General features: G+C 62.4%; 1 protein-coding gene across 1 annotated transcript in view; it reads right to left on the bottom strand.

Annotated features, from left to right (window-relative positions):
- The window catches only part of TBC1D8 (TBC1 domain family member 8), a 107,590-nt gene that overhangs the window by 21,581 nt on the left and 69,730 nt on the right, over nucleotides 1–16,279 (bottom strand). The window contains 10 exon segments of the mRNA XM_079792245.1: nucleotides 2,279–2,347; nucleotides 3,216–3,314; nucleotides 3,428–3,557; nucleotides 4,089–4,374; nucleotides 6,817–6,934; nucleotides 7,653–7,867; nucleotides 11,315–11,465; nucleotides 12,535–12,678; nucleotides 13,135–13,332; nucleotides 13,335–13,411. Of these exon segments, the coding sequence (XP_079648371.1) occupies nucleotides 2,279–2,347; nucleotides 3,216–3,314; nucleotides 3,428–3,557; nucleotides 4,089–4,374; nucleotides 6,817–6,934; nucleotides 7,653–7,867; nucleotides 11,315–11,465; nucleotides 12,535–12,678; nucleotides 13,135–13,332; nucleotides 13,335–13,411 (1,487 nt within the window).

Here is a 16,279-nt window from a genome sequence, read left to right as displayed (position 1 = left end):
TGCATATTACTCTTTTATTAGATAGGATATAAAAGTTGACTTGCACATGCACGATACATATAAAGCTCACACTGGTGCCAATAGCATGCGTGTGTTTCAATCTGTCATTGTCAATTGTGAATTTGGTTGACACTTCTATTATCGAGAAAGGGCGAATACTTATATTAAGATATTTCTTCTAATTAATTTCCTTTCAATGTGCAAGAATCCGTGCACCGGACCACTAGTATCTCATTAAAATGAAAGGAAGAACCAGACTTGCCTAAGGGGATAAAAAAGATTGCTTCAAATTAACAATAAAAATAGATTTCATTAAGTACCAACCACACTGCTCATCTTTAATAGGAAACGGTATGTAAAGACGGCAATCAGAGCTGACTTTCTTGTTAACAGACACGATGGTCGCACGTGCACCTCCCAGGCTCAGGGAGGGTGCCATCCATGATGCTGAGCAAGGGCTCCTGAACTCGTCTCCTCAAGGCCTTTCCCTCAACAAAATAAAAGCCTGACTCAAAAGACAAGAGGTGCATGCAAAATCCAAACAGACAGGCTCAAGCACTGAAACATGAGAAGTCCGACCGAAAGCCAAGGACATTCAGAGGTCAGACGAGGGGAGAACAACCGCTGAGAGGGCTGCGATGTGGAGCAGGATGCTGACCTGGGCTTGGAAGGGAGGCTGGTGGGACAAGGAGGCACCAGGCTGTGCAACCGAACGGGGCACCGTGACACGACACTTTCATTGGCATTTCCTTTGGAGGCACATTTTCAAAATTATTTTAAGTTTCTATTTGTAATTAGTCTTACAAAAATGAAAGACTTTTAGGCTAATATGAAAATGAATTTCATTAAGTACCAATCACATCATTCACAGGAAATATGGAAATAGGAAACAAGAAATAGTCAGCTCTATCTCCTTTAAAAACTCTTTAAAGATTGCCGAAACCGGTGTGGCTCAGTGGATAGAGCGTCAGTCTGCGGACTGGAAGGTCCCAGGTTCGATTCCGGTCAAGGGCATGTACATTGGTTGCGGGCACATCTCCTGGTGGGGGGTGTGCAGGAGGCAGCTGGTCGATGTCTCTCTCATTGATGTTTCTGGCTCTCTATCCCTCTCCCTTCCTCTCTGTGAAAAATCAATAAAATATATTTTTTTAAAAAACTCTTTAAAGATGAATGACATTAGTACTTAGTGAAATGTAAGTTTAAAGCAATCTTTTGCATTATATAAATCTTTTACATAAATCCAGATCTGTGATGTCACATGTTCTCTCACATTGAGAATAGCTGACCCTGAATATATGGAAGACTGGATATGCTAAACCGCACAGTCGCTTCCTGCTTTTTTTTTTTTTAATATATTTTATTGATTTTTTACAGAGAGGAATAGAGAGTTAGAAACATCAATGAGAGAGAAACATCGATCAGCTGCCTCCTGCACACTCCCTATTGGGTATGTGCCCGCAACCAAGGTACGTGCCCTTGACCGGAATCGAACCTGGGACCCTTGAGTCCGCAGGCCAACATTCCATCCACTGAGCCAGACCGGTTCGGGCCGCTTCCTGCTTTCATGTGTCCCTGTTTCTCCTTCTCAAAGTCAGAGGACTTGGGACACCCAGTCACCTTTGACTTCGTATTTTCTCTTCCTGAAGCAGGAGAAATTGTGAGACTTGAAAACAGATGAAGTTCGTGGGGGACGGCAGGCAGAGCCCCCACCACATGTGCCATGTAAGGACTCAACCCCCAGTGGGAGGCAGCAATCAATGATTCTCTCTCCTTCTCCCTCTCCCTCTCTCTCTCTCAAATCAATAAAAAACATTTTAACAACAAAAAAATGTTCTTTGTAGCATAAGTAGCAATACCTGAGAATCTACCTAAATAACCAAATATTAGAAACATGGTTTAGCATATTATTACAAATATGATAGATTATAAAGTTATTAAAAAATATTAAGACTATGTGGCATGCATACAGCTACATACATATAGGAATAGGTGTAGATGTGTAAGAACATTGAGTTGAATTTTAAGTAATGGAAACCTATATGAAGCGATGGTTTCTGTGGATCTCTGTTCCATCTGATGGGACCGGGAACCTGGTGTAGAAGAGCAGGGGCGGGCGAGGGGAGGCGGGGGGGGGGGGGGGGGGGGGGGAGGGCAGGGCAGGTGGGCAGCAGGCAGGGTGGCCACAGCCTCTGCTGTCCCAGGTCAGCTCCCACACGCCACCCGGGCAGGCTGAGCACAGTGGCCGACCTGTCCCTCCCTCCCCTTCCCAGACCTGCACCTTGAACAAGTCATAGAGCACCTCGAGGTCGCCAAGGGAGAAGGAGACTTCAGGGCTGACCACGCGGAGCTGCAGGAGAGCAGACAGCAAAGGCGTGAGTGGGGCCTGCACGCCCGCCCCCCCCCCCCCCCCGCCCCTTCCAGACACAGACCCTATGGGAGGCGACCAGTCACGTGGCCTCCGGCCAAGGTGACCTTGTGGAGTTCAACCCTGGCCTGGCCGGACGGCGGGGCAGACGGTCTGGGACAGTGGTCGGCAAACTCATTAGTCAGCAGAGCCAAATATCAACAGCACAACAATTGAAATTTCTTTTGAGATCCAAATTTTTTAAACTTAAACTTCTTCTAACTAGACTTGCCCAGGCCGTGGTATTTTGTGGAAGAGCCACACTCAAGGGGCCAAAGAGCCGCCTGTGGCTCGCGAGCCGCGGTTTGCCGACCACGGGTCTAGGAGCACGCAGGCCAGGGCAGGGATGTCTATGTGCTGCCTCCTCCGGCCCACAAGGCGCCACTGTCCTCATTCCACAGGGCCTGAGGTTCCAGGGGGCCCTCTGCTCCCAGCCTGTCTGTCTGACACCCACACCAGTGCTCAGCGTGCCCCCTCCATGAAGGGGGAAATCTGGCACCCTTTTTCTTTTTAAATCCTTACCCAAAACCATGGTTATTGATTGGAGAGAGAGAGAAACATCAATGTGATGTTTCTGATTGATCAGTTGCCTCCTAGAAGCACCCCAACTAGGGATTGAACCATTAACCTGATATGTGCCCTGACTGGGTATCGAACCCGGCACCTTTTGGTTCATAGGCCGATGGCTCCAACCAGCCGAGCCACGGGCCAGGGCAGAAAGCTGGGATTCTTGCTGGAGGCCAACAGGGAACCCAGGGCAGCCCCCCACCCGCCCCTGTCCCCCTCTCCGCCCCATGGAGGCCTCACTCACCACGTTCTGCTTGGTGGTGCCCTCATGGCCCTGGAGGACCCGGATCCTGTGCCTGCAGCGCATGCGCTCGATCTGCTCCACAGACTGGTGCCCGAACTTCTGCAGGGAGACGGGTCCCTCCTGGGCACGGGGGCACAGCCCGCCGCCCCTGCAGCCCATCCCGTCTCCCCAGCGAGCGCCCGCAGGCGGCGGGACAGGCAGGGCCCCGCTACCTCATAGGAGTCCCGGATCAGGTCCGCAATGTCGGTCACCGGAGGAGGCTCCTGGTCGCCGGAGAAAAAGGCGTGGTGGCTGCCCACGGGGGGCCCGGGGCTGTCCTCGTTCTTGATGTGATCTAGAAACCTGAGCACACCCAGCGGTGAGCCAGCTGCCTCGCCTGGTCACCGGCCCGAGACGTGGCTCAGCACCTGCACGCACGCTCCTGCGCCCCGGCCCGGGAAGAGGAAAGAGGGAAGAGGGAAGAGGGCCGGGAGCAGCTCCGGTGCCGGTTCATCGTGAGCCAGACTTCCGACCGGCTCTCCGGTCGCAGGGCTCCGCTCTCTGGTGCCGGCGCAGGAGCCGTGCCGGTGGCTCCGGCTCCACAGCTTTCCGAGCGGGAACCTGTCAGCCCACTCCCCTCAGCTCCCGGAGCCCCTCCCCGCCCGCGGCCGGTCCGGCCACTCGGGTTCCATCGACACTCGAGGCCTGGATCTCCTCCGAGGAAGCATGCAGGGCCCTTTCTCGGCCGAGAAGAGGGAGGGGAGACGGCCTCGCCACACGGGTCAGCAGTGCCGCCAGGGGCCTGGGTGGCCACCGGCTGAGGGCAGGAGCCCCAGGCGCAGCCCTCGCCCACGGCAGTGCCCACCTCGTCCCGCAAGCCCGCAGCGGGCGCACCTGCTGAGGAGCACGAGGGCCTGGCCGTCGTCCCGGCTGCTGCACAGGGCCCGGGCGTTGGCCTCCAGCACGGCCAGCCCCAGCTGGAAGACGGCCGTGATGCCGTCGTAGAAGAAGCAGTCGACCACGTGCACGGCGCTCTCCAGGGGCATGATGCTGAGGAAGAGCGTCAGGAACCAGGAGAGCGACAGGGACGCCAGGGCGGAGGGGTCGCGCAGGCGCTCGGCCAGCTCGGGCAGCTGCTCCCGGACGAGCTCCTCAAACACGGACTGGTCCACCTGGGCCCCTGGGGAGGAAGGCCGGGTGGCGGGCGGGACTCGCGCTCTAACGTCAGCCTGAGCTCCGCGCCTCCACGGGGGGCCAGCAGCACCGGAGACAGATTTCTGCCATTGTGACCAGGGCGGCTCCATGGGGGGCAGTGTTCGGTCCGGGGCTGTCTGTCTGGGTATCGCATACTTCACACCAGACAGAGTGCACTTGGGATGAGTTGCATGTGAATGCTATGCAACTCCCGGGGCGGGGAAAGATCAACCAACGAGCTTATGTGCACAGATGCACAGCCCACGGACAGACAACAGTCGGGGAAGGCCTGGGGTGGGAGCGGGTAGGGGAGCCCATGGGAGTGGGGGGAAGGGAAACATCTGTAATACTTTCAACAATACAGATATGCCGGAACCGGTTTGGCTCGGTGGATGGAGCGTCGGTCTGCGGACTGAGGGGTCCCAGGTTCAATTCCGGTCAAGGGCATGTAACTTGGTTTCGGGCACATCCCTGGTAGGGGGTGTGCAGGAGGCAGCTGGTCGATGTTTCTCTCTCATCGATGTTTCTAGCTCTCTATCCCTCTCCCTTCCTCTCTGTGAAAAATCAATTATATATATATATATATATATATATATATATATATATGTATGTATATATATCCCAATATAGATAAATTTTAAAAAAAGAAAATACAGGAAAAAGAAAAAATTTCTTAGCACACAAAAAGCACTGATCATAGGAAAATTATAACTTGGACTTCAACATTAGAGATGTTCTCCAAAAGATAACATGGAAACACAAACTCAGCGAGAACACTCGCATGAGTGCCCCGACAAAGGCCCTGCACTCAGATAAAGAGCTCCTGCCACGCAGTGATAGGAAGTGAGCCACCGACACTCTTAACAACAGGCCAAGACCGAACACTCTTCAACGAGATGATAAGCAAATGGCCAGTAAGAACGAACATGTATGTTCAACATCACTAATCACCAGAGAATGCAAGTTCAAACCCCCATGGTGTACCACTTCTCACACACGGGAACGGCTAAAAGTAAAAAGACAATTTCAAGTGCCAGCAAGGATGTGGAGCGGCCAGAACACTCCTACACTGCTGACACACGCATGTGACTACATTATACATGCTTTGAGAAACTGACCGTTTCTTATGAAGTGAAACATACAACTAACCTATGACCCAGCACTTCTACTCCTAGGTAAATACTCAAGAAAACTGACAACAGGGAGTATTCACACAAAAGCTTAAATGTTCATCACAACTTTATTTGGTATAAAAAATTGGAAACAACTCAAATGTCTAACGGGCTGAGGTAGACAATGGCCATATGCACGCTCAGCGAAAACTCCTCAGGGAGGACAGAGCAAGTTGCCGGCTGCGTGGGAGGAAGCCAGGGCTGCAGGGAGCACTGTCAGTCACACCCGCGCCGGAGCAGGCCACTGCATTGGGGGCGCTGCGCCCAGGGTGCCCGAGGCAGTGCAGGGCGGAGGGAGCCTTCGCCTGCTCAGCCTGGACGGGGCGCGTGCAGTGCGCCTGCCTGGAGCCGGGCTGGCACCCTGGTGACTGATGGCAGCAGCCTCCTGGACGCCAAGGCTCTCCCCCATTGCTACTCTGGACCAGGTTACACCACCTCCCACAATACCCAGTGGGAAGGGAGGCAAGCCAGGAACCAGCCAGGCACAGGAAGGAACGCCAGGGCCCGCAGGAGGCAGGAGACAGAGCCGCCCCCGCCGCCCTCCCTCTCCCAGGGTGTCCGTCGCCCTCCCCCGGCCTCGCCCTCTGTCAAGGCCATCTCAGCTGGCTATTTCCTGCCCCTCTGCCGCACCTAACGCTGGGCCTCCACCTCCACCTCCACCGGCATGACTGGGAGGTGCCCGAAGGGTGTTACCAAAGCAGCTTTGGCACCACGTTCTCCACCAGACAGCTGCTGGGCCACAGACTGCGGCTCCCACAGGCGCCACCCTGACGGCTCCGGGCGCTTCAGGACAGAGCAGAGCTGCGCGCTCTCCCCCCGGCCTGCCAGGCAGTGGGGCTCCAGGCCGCCCCTGAGGCCCGGCGTCCCTGTGTTCTTCCCTCACCTCCTCCTCTCCTGCCCCCCAGCGGGGAGACACCTCTGGTTTTCATCCTTCAACTGTTTCTTGAGCCTTGAATTTTCCTTTCCTTCGTGAGTTCAGTGATCAACGTAAAACAATGTGTTTGTTTTTTATTCAAAATCTGTGCTTGTAGGTGACCTTATTCCACCCTTTGCCAAAACTGCAGGGAATCACCCCAGTGAGTCACACCCGCGAGCCAGTGAGCTTTGCAAACCCCGGAGCCTCCAGTGGATGCAGAGGGCTGAGGGGTCACAGACGCTGGGCCAGGACTGGGAGAGTCGCCTGGCCTGCACAGGCATTTCGCATGCCAGGCACCCAGCGACAGGGAGGGGAGGCGCGAGGGGAGGGGGGCGCTTACCCAGCACGCGGTGGTTGAAGTAGTCAGGGAGCATGCGCTCGCACACCGCAACCAACAGCCAGAAGGCGTCCTCCTCGGCGGCGTAGAGCAGCAGCACGGAGGCCAGGATGTTCATGGACTGTGGGCCACGGGGGTCACTGAGCGGGCCACACGGCCGCAGACATTACCGCACACACGTCCAGCCGCCCTGCAGCCCAGCATCAGGCGGCAGGATGCCCGCGTGCCTGTCAGTGTGGCTAGCCGCCATCTCAGTCCCCTCCAGTCAGCCCGTCCTCTCTCTCCCCGCCCTGGCCACCCTGTGGTTACCCTGTGGTCAGCCCCACCGTCTCGGTCCCCCCGGCATTGCGGGACCCGCTGTGGTGCCCCTCAGGCCCAAACTAGACTGCTGTTCACACAGGCACACACACTGCAGCCATGATCTTGCTTATTCCCAGGAAAACAACGTTTAAGATCTCGTATCTTGAGTGTCAGGAGCTTCCCTAGTCCAGCGTGGAGGGCCTGCTGGGGATCCGTGCGTCTGCACCACGGAAGCCCAACAAGCCCCTGAGTCCTGGGGCAGCCCAGGCACTGCCCACAGCACTGAGGACATGAGCACCCCAACACCACTTCCTCCCAAAGCACCGTCACATTAAAGCTGACCCTGCACATTCCAGAGGGAAGACCTCGCTGCCAGCAGGCTGCTCCGCGCCAGAGGCAGGCGGCTGCCCAGCCTGCCCTACCTCCCTGGCACCGTCTCGGGGGTAGAGCCTTCCCAGGACAGTGCTGGTCCGAGGCTGGACACAGACCAGAGCCAGGGCCAGCGCCGTGGGGACTGAGGGCCGGCCCCCGCACCTCACCTGGCAGTACCCGATCCTGGGGTTGCGGTGGGCGTAGGCTGTCAGGACCCTCCTCAGAGCGGCGATGCCCGTCTCAGTCTGGAAGGCGGGGTGCTCCGGCAGGGACCGGTGCAGGTCCCGCTCGATCTCCTCCGTGGCCAGGCAGCACTTCCCCAGGGACTCCTCCACCAGGCGCCCGTAGTAGCCGGGATGCGAGGCGAGGTCGGTTACGGCATCTGGCGATGAGAGGCGTTTCGAGGAGGCGGGTTCCCAGGACAGGGTCCGCGGGCACAGGACCTGCCCTGTCGGAGAACCTCAGTGGGGTCTCCTGAAATGTTTTGAGACTGCACACAACCAAAACGACTTCATTTCTGCCCCAAACAGAAAAGAGCATGGCCTTTCTTAGAATAACCACATAGAAAGGGCAAAAAGTTCCTACTGTAAGTGCTTATTAATGTGCTCCTCTAAGTTATATTCCCCAGGGACAGAAAGAGTGAATGTGTGCGTGCACACACACACGCATACTTACATAGGTACACACACTTTCATGCATGAACTCGACAAGAAAGATTGAGCGCCCACGTGTCAACAGGAGAAGGTGCGACTACGGTGAAGCAACAGCAACAACTATTAAGGAGCCATTGCTGCACGCACACGGCAGCTGCACCCGGCACGCACACGGACAATGCACCCGGCACGCACACGGACAATGCACCCGGCACGCACACGGACAATGCACCCGGCACGCACACGGACAGCTGCACCCGGCACGCACACGGACAATGCACCCGGCACGCACACGGACAGCTGCACCCGGCACGCACACGGCAGCTGCACCCACCGCGAACAGTTTCAACACCTCAGCAGCCCTTTGACCGCTGAGGTCACAGCCCTCGTGAACTGACTGGGCAGTCGGTTCTTTAATACGCGGTGAGCGTGTGAACGGTCCCAGGACCCCCACGACCACCACAACCCATGTTGTTCAAGCCCTCTAAGGCGTCGGGCCTGCACATGACTGATGTTGCATGGGGACTATGGCAGGGTCGGCTGCCCATCTCCAGTCCCTGGGGTGGGCGCCGAGCTGGGCAGGGGGCAAAGTCAAGTGCTGCTTTTTAAAACTTCCTGGGATCTCCCCCACCCCCGAATGTTTTCAATGTGTTGGTTGAATCCACACATGGAGCCCCAGGGACATGGGAAGATAACCGCACAGGGTGTCCAACAGGTCCACTGCCCGGCAGGTGGCTCGGCGGCGGAGTGGCCCCGTGCACCAAAGGCTGCGGGTTTGATCGCGGGCGGGGCCGTATGGAGGGCAACGATCCATGTCTCTCTCCCGCCCCTTCCTGTCTCTCTAAAGTCAATCAACATGTCCCCAGGTGGGGATGGAGAAATACAATTAAAATTGGGTAAAATAATAAAAATAAAATGGAATTTGTTCATTAAAATACCCGGAAGACCATCCACCTAAACCGCTTTAGAGGACCAGATGAAGAGTAACGTTACCTTCTTTGCTTGCTCCGCCATTATTTTCTTTGCAATATGAACATAGACTATATTTATTAAATATAAAAATACAGAAGGCATTTTTAATTTTAAAAGAAATTTAGGCAGGTGCACAGAGACAACATGACAGGCCTGGGAAGTGCACCCAGAGTGTGGCCCTGCCCCCAGCCCTGCCCCTGCTCTGCCACTGCTCTGCCCCCAGCCCTGCACCTGCTCTGCCCCCGGCCCTGCCCTCGGCCCTGCACCTGCTCTGCCCCCGGCCCTGTACCTGCTCTGCCCCCGGCCCTGCCTCCAGCCCTGCACCTGCTCTGTCCCCGGCCCTGCCCTCGGCCCTGCACCTGCTCTGCCCCCGGCCCTGCCCCCGGCCCTGCACCTGCTCTGCCCCCGGCCCTGCCTCCAGCCCTGCACCTGCTCTGCCCCCGGCCCTGCACCTGCTCTGCCCCCGGCCCTGCCTCCAGCCCTGCACCTGCTCTGCCCCCGGCCCTGCCCCCGGCCCTGCACCTGCTCTGCCTCCAGCCCTGCACCTGCTCTGCCTCCAGCCCTGCACCTGCTCTGCCCCCGCCCCTGCCCCCAGCCCTGCACCTGCTCTGCCCCCGGCCCTGCCCTTGCTCTGCCCCCGGCCCTGCCCCCAGCCCTGCACCTGCTCTGCCCCCGGCCCTGCACCTGCCCTGCCCCCGGCCCTGCCCTTGCTCTGCCCCCAGCCCTGCACCTGCCCTGCCCCCGGCCCTGCCCCCGGCCCTGCACCTGCTCTGCCCCCGGCCCTGCCCCTGGCCATGCCCCCAGCCCTGCACCTGCTCTGCCCCCGGCCCTGCACCTGCTCTGCCCCCGGCCCTGCCCCTGGCCGTGCCCCCAGCCCTGCACCTGCTCTGCCCCCGGCCCTGCCCCTGGCCGTGCCCCCAGCCCTGCACCTGCTCTGCCCCCGGCCCTGCACCTGCTCTGCCCCCGGCCCTGCCCCTGGCCATGCCCCCAGCCCTGCACCTGCTCTGCCCCCGGCCCTGCACCTGCCCTGCCCCCGGCCCTGCACCTGCCCTGCCCCCGGCCCTGCCTCCAGCCCTGCACCTGCTCTGCCCCCGGCCCTGCCCTTGCTCTGCCCCCGGCCCTGCACCTGCCCTGCCCCCGGCCGTGCCCCCGGCCCTGCACCTGCTCTGCCCCTGGCCCTGCCCCCGGCCCTGCACCTGCTCTGCCCCCGGCCCTGCCCCCGGCCCTGCACCTGCCCTGCCCCCGGCCCTGCCCCCGGCCCTGCCCCGGGCCCTGCCCCCGGCCCTGCACCTGCCCTGCCCCCGGCCCTGCCCCCAGCCCTGCACCTGCTCTGCCCTCAGCCCTGCCCCAGCCCTGCACCTGCTCTGCCCCCGGCCCTGCCCCCCCACACCTTGCACCTGGCGGCTCTGGCAGGGGGCAGGCAGGGCTACTGTGGGGGGAGACAGGGAAGAAGGGGTAGTGGCTGCCAGGAGAGGGAGAAGTGAGCAGTGAGGAGGAGTGCACACCCAGCTCAGGCACTCGCTGCCCGGAGCACAGCAGGCCCCGGGGACGGGCACCCTCCTGGCTCCCACCGCCTCCCACGGCAGTCACACCCTGATGGGCCTCCTCCGCGGGCGAATGGCTCCTGTCAACCTGGCGACGAGGCATCCTGCTCGGGAGTCTCAGCCCATCCATCCACCCGTGAGGTCCCAGCACCCACAGCAGCAGCAGCGGGGGGGAGGGGGGGGGAGGGGAGGGGGGACCTGGGGGCTGCGGCAGGCAGGCAGGGGAGCAGGACAGAAGGCCCAGGAAGGAGCCCAGGAGCCAGGGCTCAGGGTGATTGCAGCTCCGGCCAGCAAGCTGCCTGGGGGCGCCGGGCGCAGCCTGTTGAGGGCTCACACCCAGAAAGGCCCTTCCCTGCAGGGGCGGCTCCTCACAGAGCCCAGGACAGGACAGACTCCAGCCTCGCTGCGGCCAGCCAGACGCAGGCGGGGACCTGAGGGGCCCACCTGTCAGGGAGGCCCAGAGGTGGCAGGAGCAAGCAGGTCAGCCCAGCGCTCAGGCGGCCCCCAGGTCACACCCACCGCTCAGCCGGCCCCACACACCCAGCGCTCAGCCGGCCCCCAGGTCACAACCACCGCTCAGCCGGCCCCCAGGCCCCCAGGTCACACCCGGCACACGCCTGCTCCAGAAATCACATGGGCCCAGAGCACAGGCCCGCTCACCTGAGAAGAGCAGCCAGAGCCGGCCGCGCAAGCACTGGGGGAGGCCCATGGCCACCAGCCTCCGGACCTTCTCGGTGCGGAACATGCACACGGTCCTGCCGTACTCCGCAAGGTGGTCCCTCCACAGGCGTGTCTTCACCTCCTCCCTGGGCTGGGAAAGGGACATCGTTAACCACAAAGAAGCCCGCCCCGCCCCCGCTTCCCTCCCCCATGCCCCCCCCACGGCCCCCACCGCCCCCCACAGCCAAGCGCCATTTCCTTGACAAACTGGACGGGAAGAAAACGCCGTCCCAACGCTAACGTGACCCAACGCAGACGGAAGGGGGCGGGGGGATGGAGGCCCAGGGTGCTCATCAGGCCTGGCCGGAGCCGCTGTTGGACCAGCCCACAGAGGGGGAGGGGGACAGGGTGGAGGGCAAAGGGGAGCGGGCAGATCCGAACCTGCCCTGAGCTTCCTGCCCGGAGGAGACACTGAAAACACCGCGTGGCTCTATCAGAGCAAGAGCTGCGGCTCACCAGGCAGCCGAGCGGCCTGATCACCCTGGGGCAGGCAGCCACTCCGTCTACGTGAGGTGCTGACGGAGGCTCTTACTGCCTCATTCACACACACACACACTCTCACACACTCACACGCGCACACTCACACACGCGCGCACACACATGTGCACACACACACTCACGCACACACACTCGCCTGCGCGCTGTTTTCACCCGTTTCGTGCACCAGTGGCCGAGGCCTCCGTGTGCAGCCCAGGGGCTCCGTGTGGGTGAGCGAGCCCGCGGTGAGGAGCAGGAGGACGCGCCGCGCAGCCGGGAAGAGCGCGCTCGGCCCAGCAGAGCCGCCGCCTCAAAGCACGGCCTCCTGCTCACTCACCTCCTGCACTCACTTCCCTCCGGCTCTCCCGCCAGAGAAGAAACTACTGAGGCAGCAACATGTTTCAGTTCAACAAAGCAGGACAGGAGACACCGCCCGGAGCCGGAGGAGCGATGCCTGGGAGGACGCAGCTGCCCGGGCCGGAGGAGGGCGTGCGGGGAGCCCGCCCAGGGCACTGCGTCCTCCCCGGGGGCCAGCAGCCCTCCTCTGGGGGCCAGCACGCCAGGGGCTGCTGTTCCGGGCGCCGGCACCCGCCCGCCCGCCCGCTGCGATGCTGAGCTCAGGAGCAGGGGCTGGGAGGCTGCTCCTGCCACCCAGGAGCGCCCGCCAGGAAGCCGGCACCCACCAAGGGCAGGACAGCGCCCGGGGCCTCAGGGCGCTGCCGCGGGCTCTCCGCTCCGCTCTCCTCGCTGCTCGGAGAAGACACCACTTCCAGGTCCCCGAACGTGTGGTCACTGCTCGCGCTCGTGGACTGAAGCGCAGGCGGCGTCTGCGTGGGAGGAGGAGGCAGTGGCTGCCTTGGCACAGGACGCAGCCGGAGGTGAGCGCACGACTCTCAGGAAGCACACGCCCCGAGGCCCAGCGGCTCAACCCTCAGGGGAAGGGGGTCCCCTGCGCTGCCCGGGGACTGCTGTGGCCTCCAGAGCACTGAGCGCTGTCTCCGGTCCACCCCCTGCTTGGGGGGCAGGCGGGTGCGGGGGGAAGGGGGGGACGGGACCAGGCCCTGTCTGTGGCCCACCCTCAGGGCGATGAGGTTACACGCCTCACATGACCCCACCCTCCGCCTGAGGACACGGCCCAGGACCGTCAGAGACGGCAGACAGCCACAGGCCACAGCCGACCGGCCCCGTGGGTGCTGGACGCCGCTAGGCGCACTCCCTCTGGACACCGAGGCCCAACGGGTGGGACAAGAGGGCTGCGCGCGGACCCGCTGCCGAGGGCGCACCCTGTCATCGCCCGGCGAGGCGCTGCCGTGCGCGGGGAGGTCGGCCTGCACCCGCCGCAGCCGGCCCAGCAGCGCCTCCACCAGCGCGTCCCTGTCCTTCAGCTCGATGAACTGGAAGGCCATCTGGCCCCGGACACTGACGATGACCGGGCTGGGCAGCAGGCTCGTGTCCTCCATCTTCTCGATGCTCAGCACCTGCGCCGAAGGGGAGGCAGTGTTTCACACCTCCAGGAACGCCCAGGACCAGGCAGCACCGTCACCACAGCCAGCAGAGCAGCTGCCCAGCGACCGGGCCGGCGGGTCGCCCAGCGAGGTCCGCACACGCGGACTGCATGTGGCACTGGCGGCGCAGACGGGTGCAGGCCGACCTCCACGAGAGCAAGGGGTGCCACCGAGGGCCCGCCGGGGGCTCACCGCAGGAGGAACGCCCGGGGACTCAGTGCAGGAGGCCCAGGAGGAACGCCCGGGGACTCAGTGCAGGAGGAACCCCGGGGACTCACTGCAGGAGGAACGCCCGGGGACTCACTGCAGGAGGAACGCCCGGGGACTCACTGCAGGAGGAACGCCCGGGGACTCACTGCAGGAGGAACGCCCGGGGACTCACTGCAGGAGGCCCAGGAGGAACGCCCGGGGACTCAGTGCAGGAGGCCCAGGAGGAACGCCCGGGGACTCACTGCAGGAGGCCCAGAAGGAACGCCCGGGGACTCAGTGCAGGAGGCCCAGGAGGAACGCCCGGGGACTCACTGCAGGAGGAACGCCCGGGGACTCAGTGCAGGAGGCCCAGGAGGAACCCCGGGGACTCACTGCAGGAGGCCCAGGAGGAACGCCCGGGGACTCACTGCAGGAGGCCCAGAAGGAACGCCCGGGGACTCAGTGCAGGAGGCCCAGGAGGAACGCCCGGGACTCACTGCAGGAGGAACCCCGGGGACTCACTGCCTCACATGACCCCACCCTCAGGCGGAGGGTGGGGTCATGTGAGGCGTGTAACCTCATCGCCCTGAGGGTGGGCCACAGGAGGAACGCCTGGGGACTCACTGCAGGAGGCCCAGAAGGAACGCCCGGGGGCTCAGTGCAGGAGGCCCAGGAGGAACGCCCGGGGACTCACTGCAGGAGGAACGCCCGGGGACTCAGTGCAGGAGGCCCAGGAGGAACGCCCGGGGACTCAGTGCAGGAGGCCCAGGAGGAACGCCCGGGGACTCAGTGCAGGAGGCCCAGGAGGAACGCCCGGGGACTCAGTGCAGGAGGCCCAGGAGGCACGCCCGGGGGCTCACGTGCAGGAGGCCCAGGAGGAACGCCCGGGGGCTCACGTGCAGGAGGAACGCCCGGGACTCACTGCAGGAGGAACGCCCAGGACTCACTGCAGGAGGAACGCCGGGGACTCAGTGCAGGAGGCCCAGGAGGAACGCCCGGGGACAGGGAGTAGGGGGCGGTCCGGGGCTGGGGGGGCGGGAGGGTGTTGCTCAAGGAAGCGGGGAATGAGAGTTCTGCAGGTGGCAGCAAACATAGGAATTCTCCCGTGGAGACAGGACGCTGCTGTGCATAGATTCCCATCCTGAGCACAGAGCGCACACGCTAGCCACGATTTCCTGCTCCACTCCTAGTGAGGGGAGGGCATTTGTGAAATGAAGGACTGCACAGGGGCAGATGGGCGGGGCCGTGGGGGCGGGTCTCAGGTGAAGACAGGCGGGGATGTGGGGAGGGTCTGGGTGAAGACAGGCGGGGATGTGGGGAGGGTCTGGGTGAAGACAGGCGGGGACGTGGGGAGGGTCTGAGGGGTGAAGACAGGCGGGGACGTGGGGAGGGTCTGAGGGATGAAGACAGGCGGGGGACGTGGGGAGGGTCTGGGTGAAGACAGGCGGGGCCGTGGGGAGGGTCTGGGTGAAGACAGGCGGGGACGTGGGGAGGGTCTGGGTGAAGACAGGCGGGGCCGTGGGGAGGGTCTGGGTGAAGACAGGCGGGGACGTGGGGAGGGTCTGAGGGGTGAAGACAGGCAGGGACGTGGGGAGGGTCTGAGGGGTGAAGACAGGCGGGGACGTGGGGAGGGTCTGAGGGGTGAAGACAGGCAGGGACGTGGGGAGGGTCTGAGGGGTGAAGACAGGCGGGGCTGTGGGGAGGGTCTGGGTGAAGACAGGCGGGGACGTGGGGAGGGTCTGAGGGGTGAAGACAGGCGGGGACGTGGGGAGGGTCTGAGGGGTGAAGACAGGCGGGGACGTGGGGAGGGTCTGAGGGGTGAAGACAGGCGGGGACGTGGGGAGGGTCTGAGGGGTGAAGACAGGCGGGGCTGTGGGGAGGGTCTGGGTGAAGACAGGCGGGGACGTGGGGAGGGTCTGAGGGGTGAAGACAGGCAGAGACGTGGGGAGGGTCTGGGTGAAGACAGGCGGGGACGTGGGGAGGGTCTGAGGGGTGAAGACAGGCGGGGACGTGGGGAGGGTCTGAGAGGTGAAGACAGGCGGGGACGTGGGGAGGGTCTGAGGGGTGAAGACAGGCGGGGCTGTGGGGAGGGTCTGGGTGAAGACAGGCGGGGACGTGGGGAGGGTCTGAGGGGTGAAGACAGGCAGGGACGTGGGGAGGGTCTGGGTGAAGACAGGCGGGGACGTGGGGAGGGTCTGAGGGGTGAAGACAGGCGGGGACGTGGGGAGGGTCTGGGTGAAGACAGGCGGGGACGTGGGGAGGGTCTGAGGGGTGAAGACAGGCGGGGCTGTGGGGAGGGTCTGGGTGAAGACAGGCGGGGACGTGGGGAGGGTCTGAGGGGTGAAGACAGGCGGGGACGTGGGGAGGGTCTGAGGGGTGAAGACAGGCGGGGCTGTGGGAGGGTCTGGGTGAAGACAGGCGGGGACGTGGGGAGGGTCTGAGGGGTGAAGACAGGCGGGGACGTGGGGAGGGTCTGAGGGGTGAAGACAGGCGGGGACGTGGGGAGGGTCTGAGGGGTGAAGACAGGCGGGGACGTGGGGAGGGTCTGAGGGGTGAAGACAGGCGGGGACGTGGGGAGGGTCTGAGGGGTGAAGACAGGCGGGGACGTGGGGAAGGTCTGAGGGGTGAAGACAGGCGGGGACGTGGGGAGGGTCTGGGTGAAGACAGGCGGGGCTGTGGGGAGGGTCTGGGTGAAGACATGCGGGGACGTGGGGAGGGTCTGGGTGAAGACAGG

The sequence above is a fragment of the Cnephaeus nilssonii genome (genome assembly GCF_951640355.1).
Source record: "Cnephaeus nilssonii genome assembly, chromosome: 15".
NCBI classification, from domain to species: domain Eukaryota; kingdom Metazoa; phylum Chordata; class Mammalia; order Chiroptera; family Vespertilionidae; genus Cnephaeus; species Cnephaeus nilssonii.
Note: the sequence above shows the minus strand (reverse complement) of the source record. Positions and strands in the feature narration are given on the sequence as shown.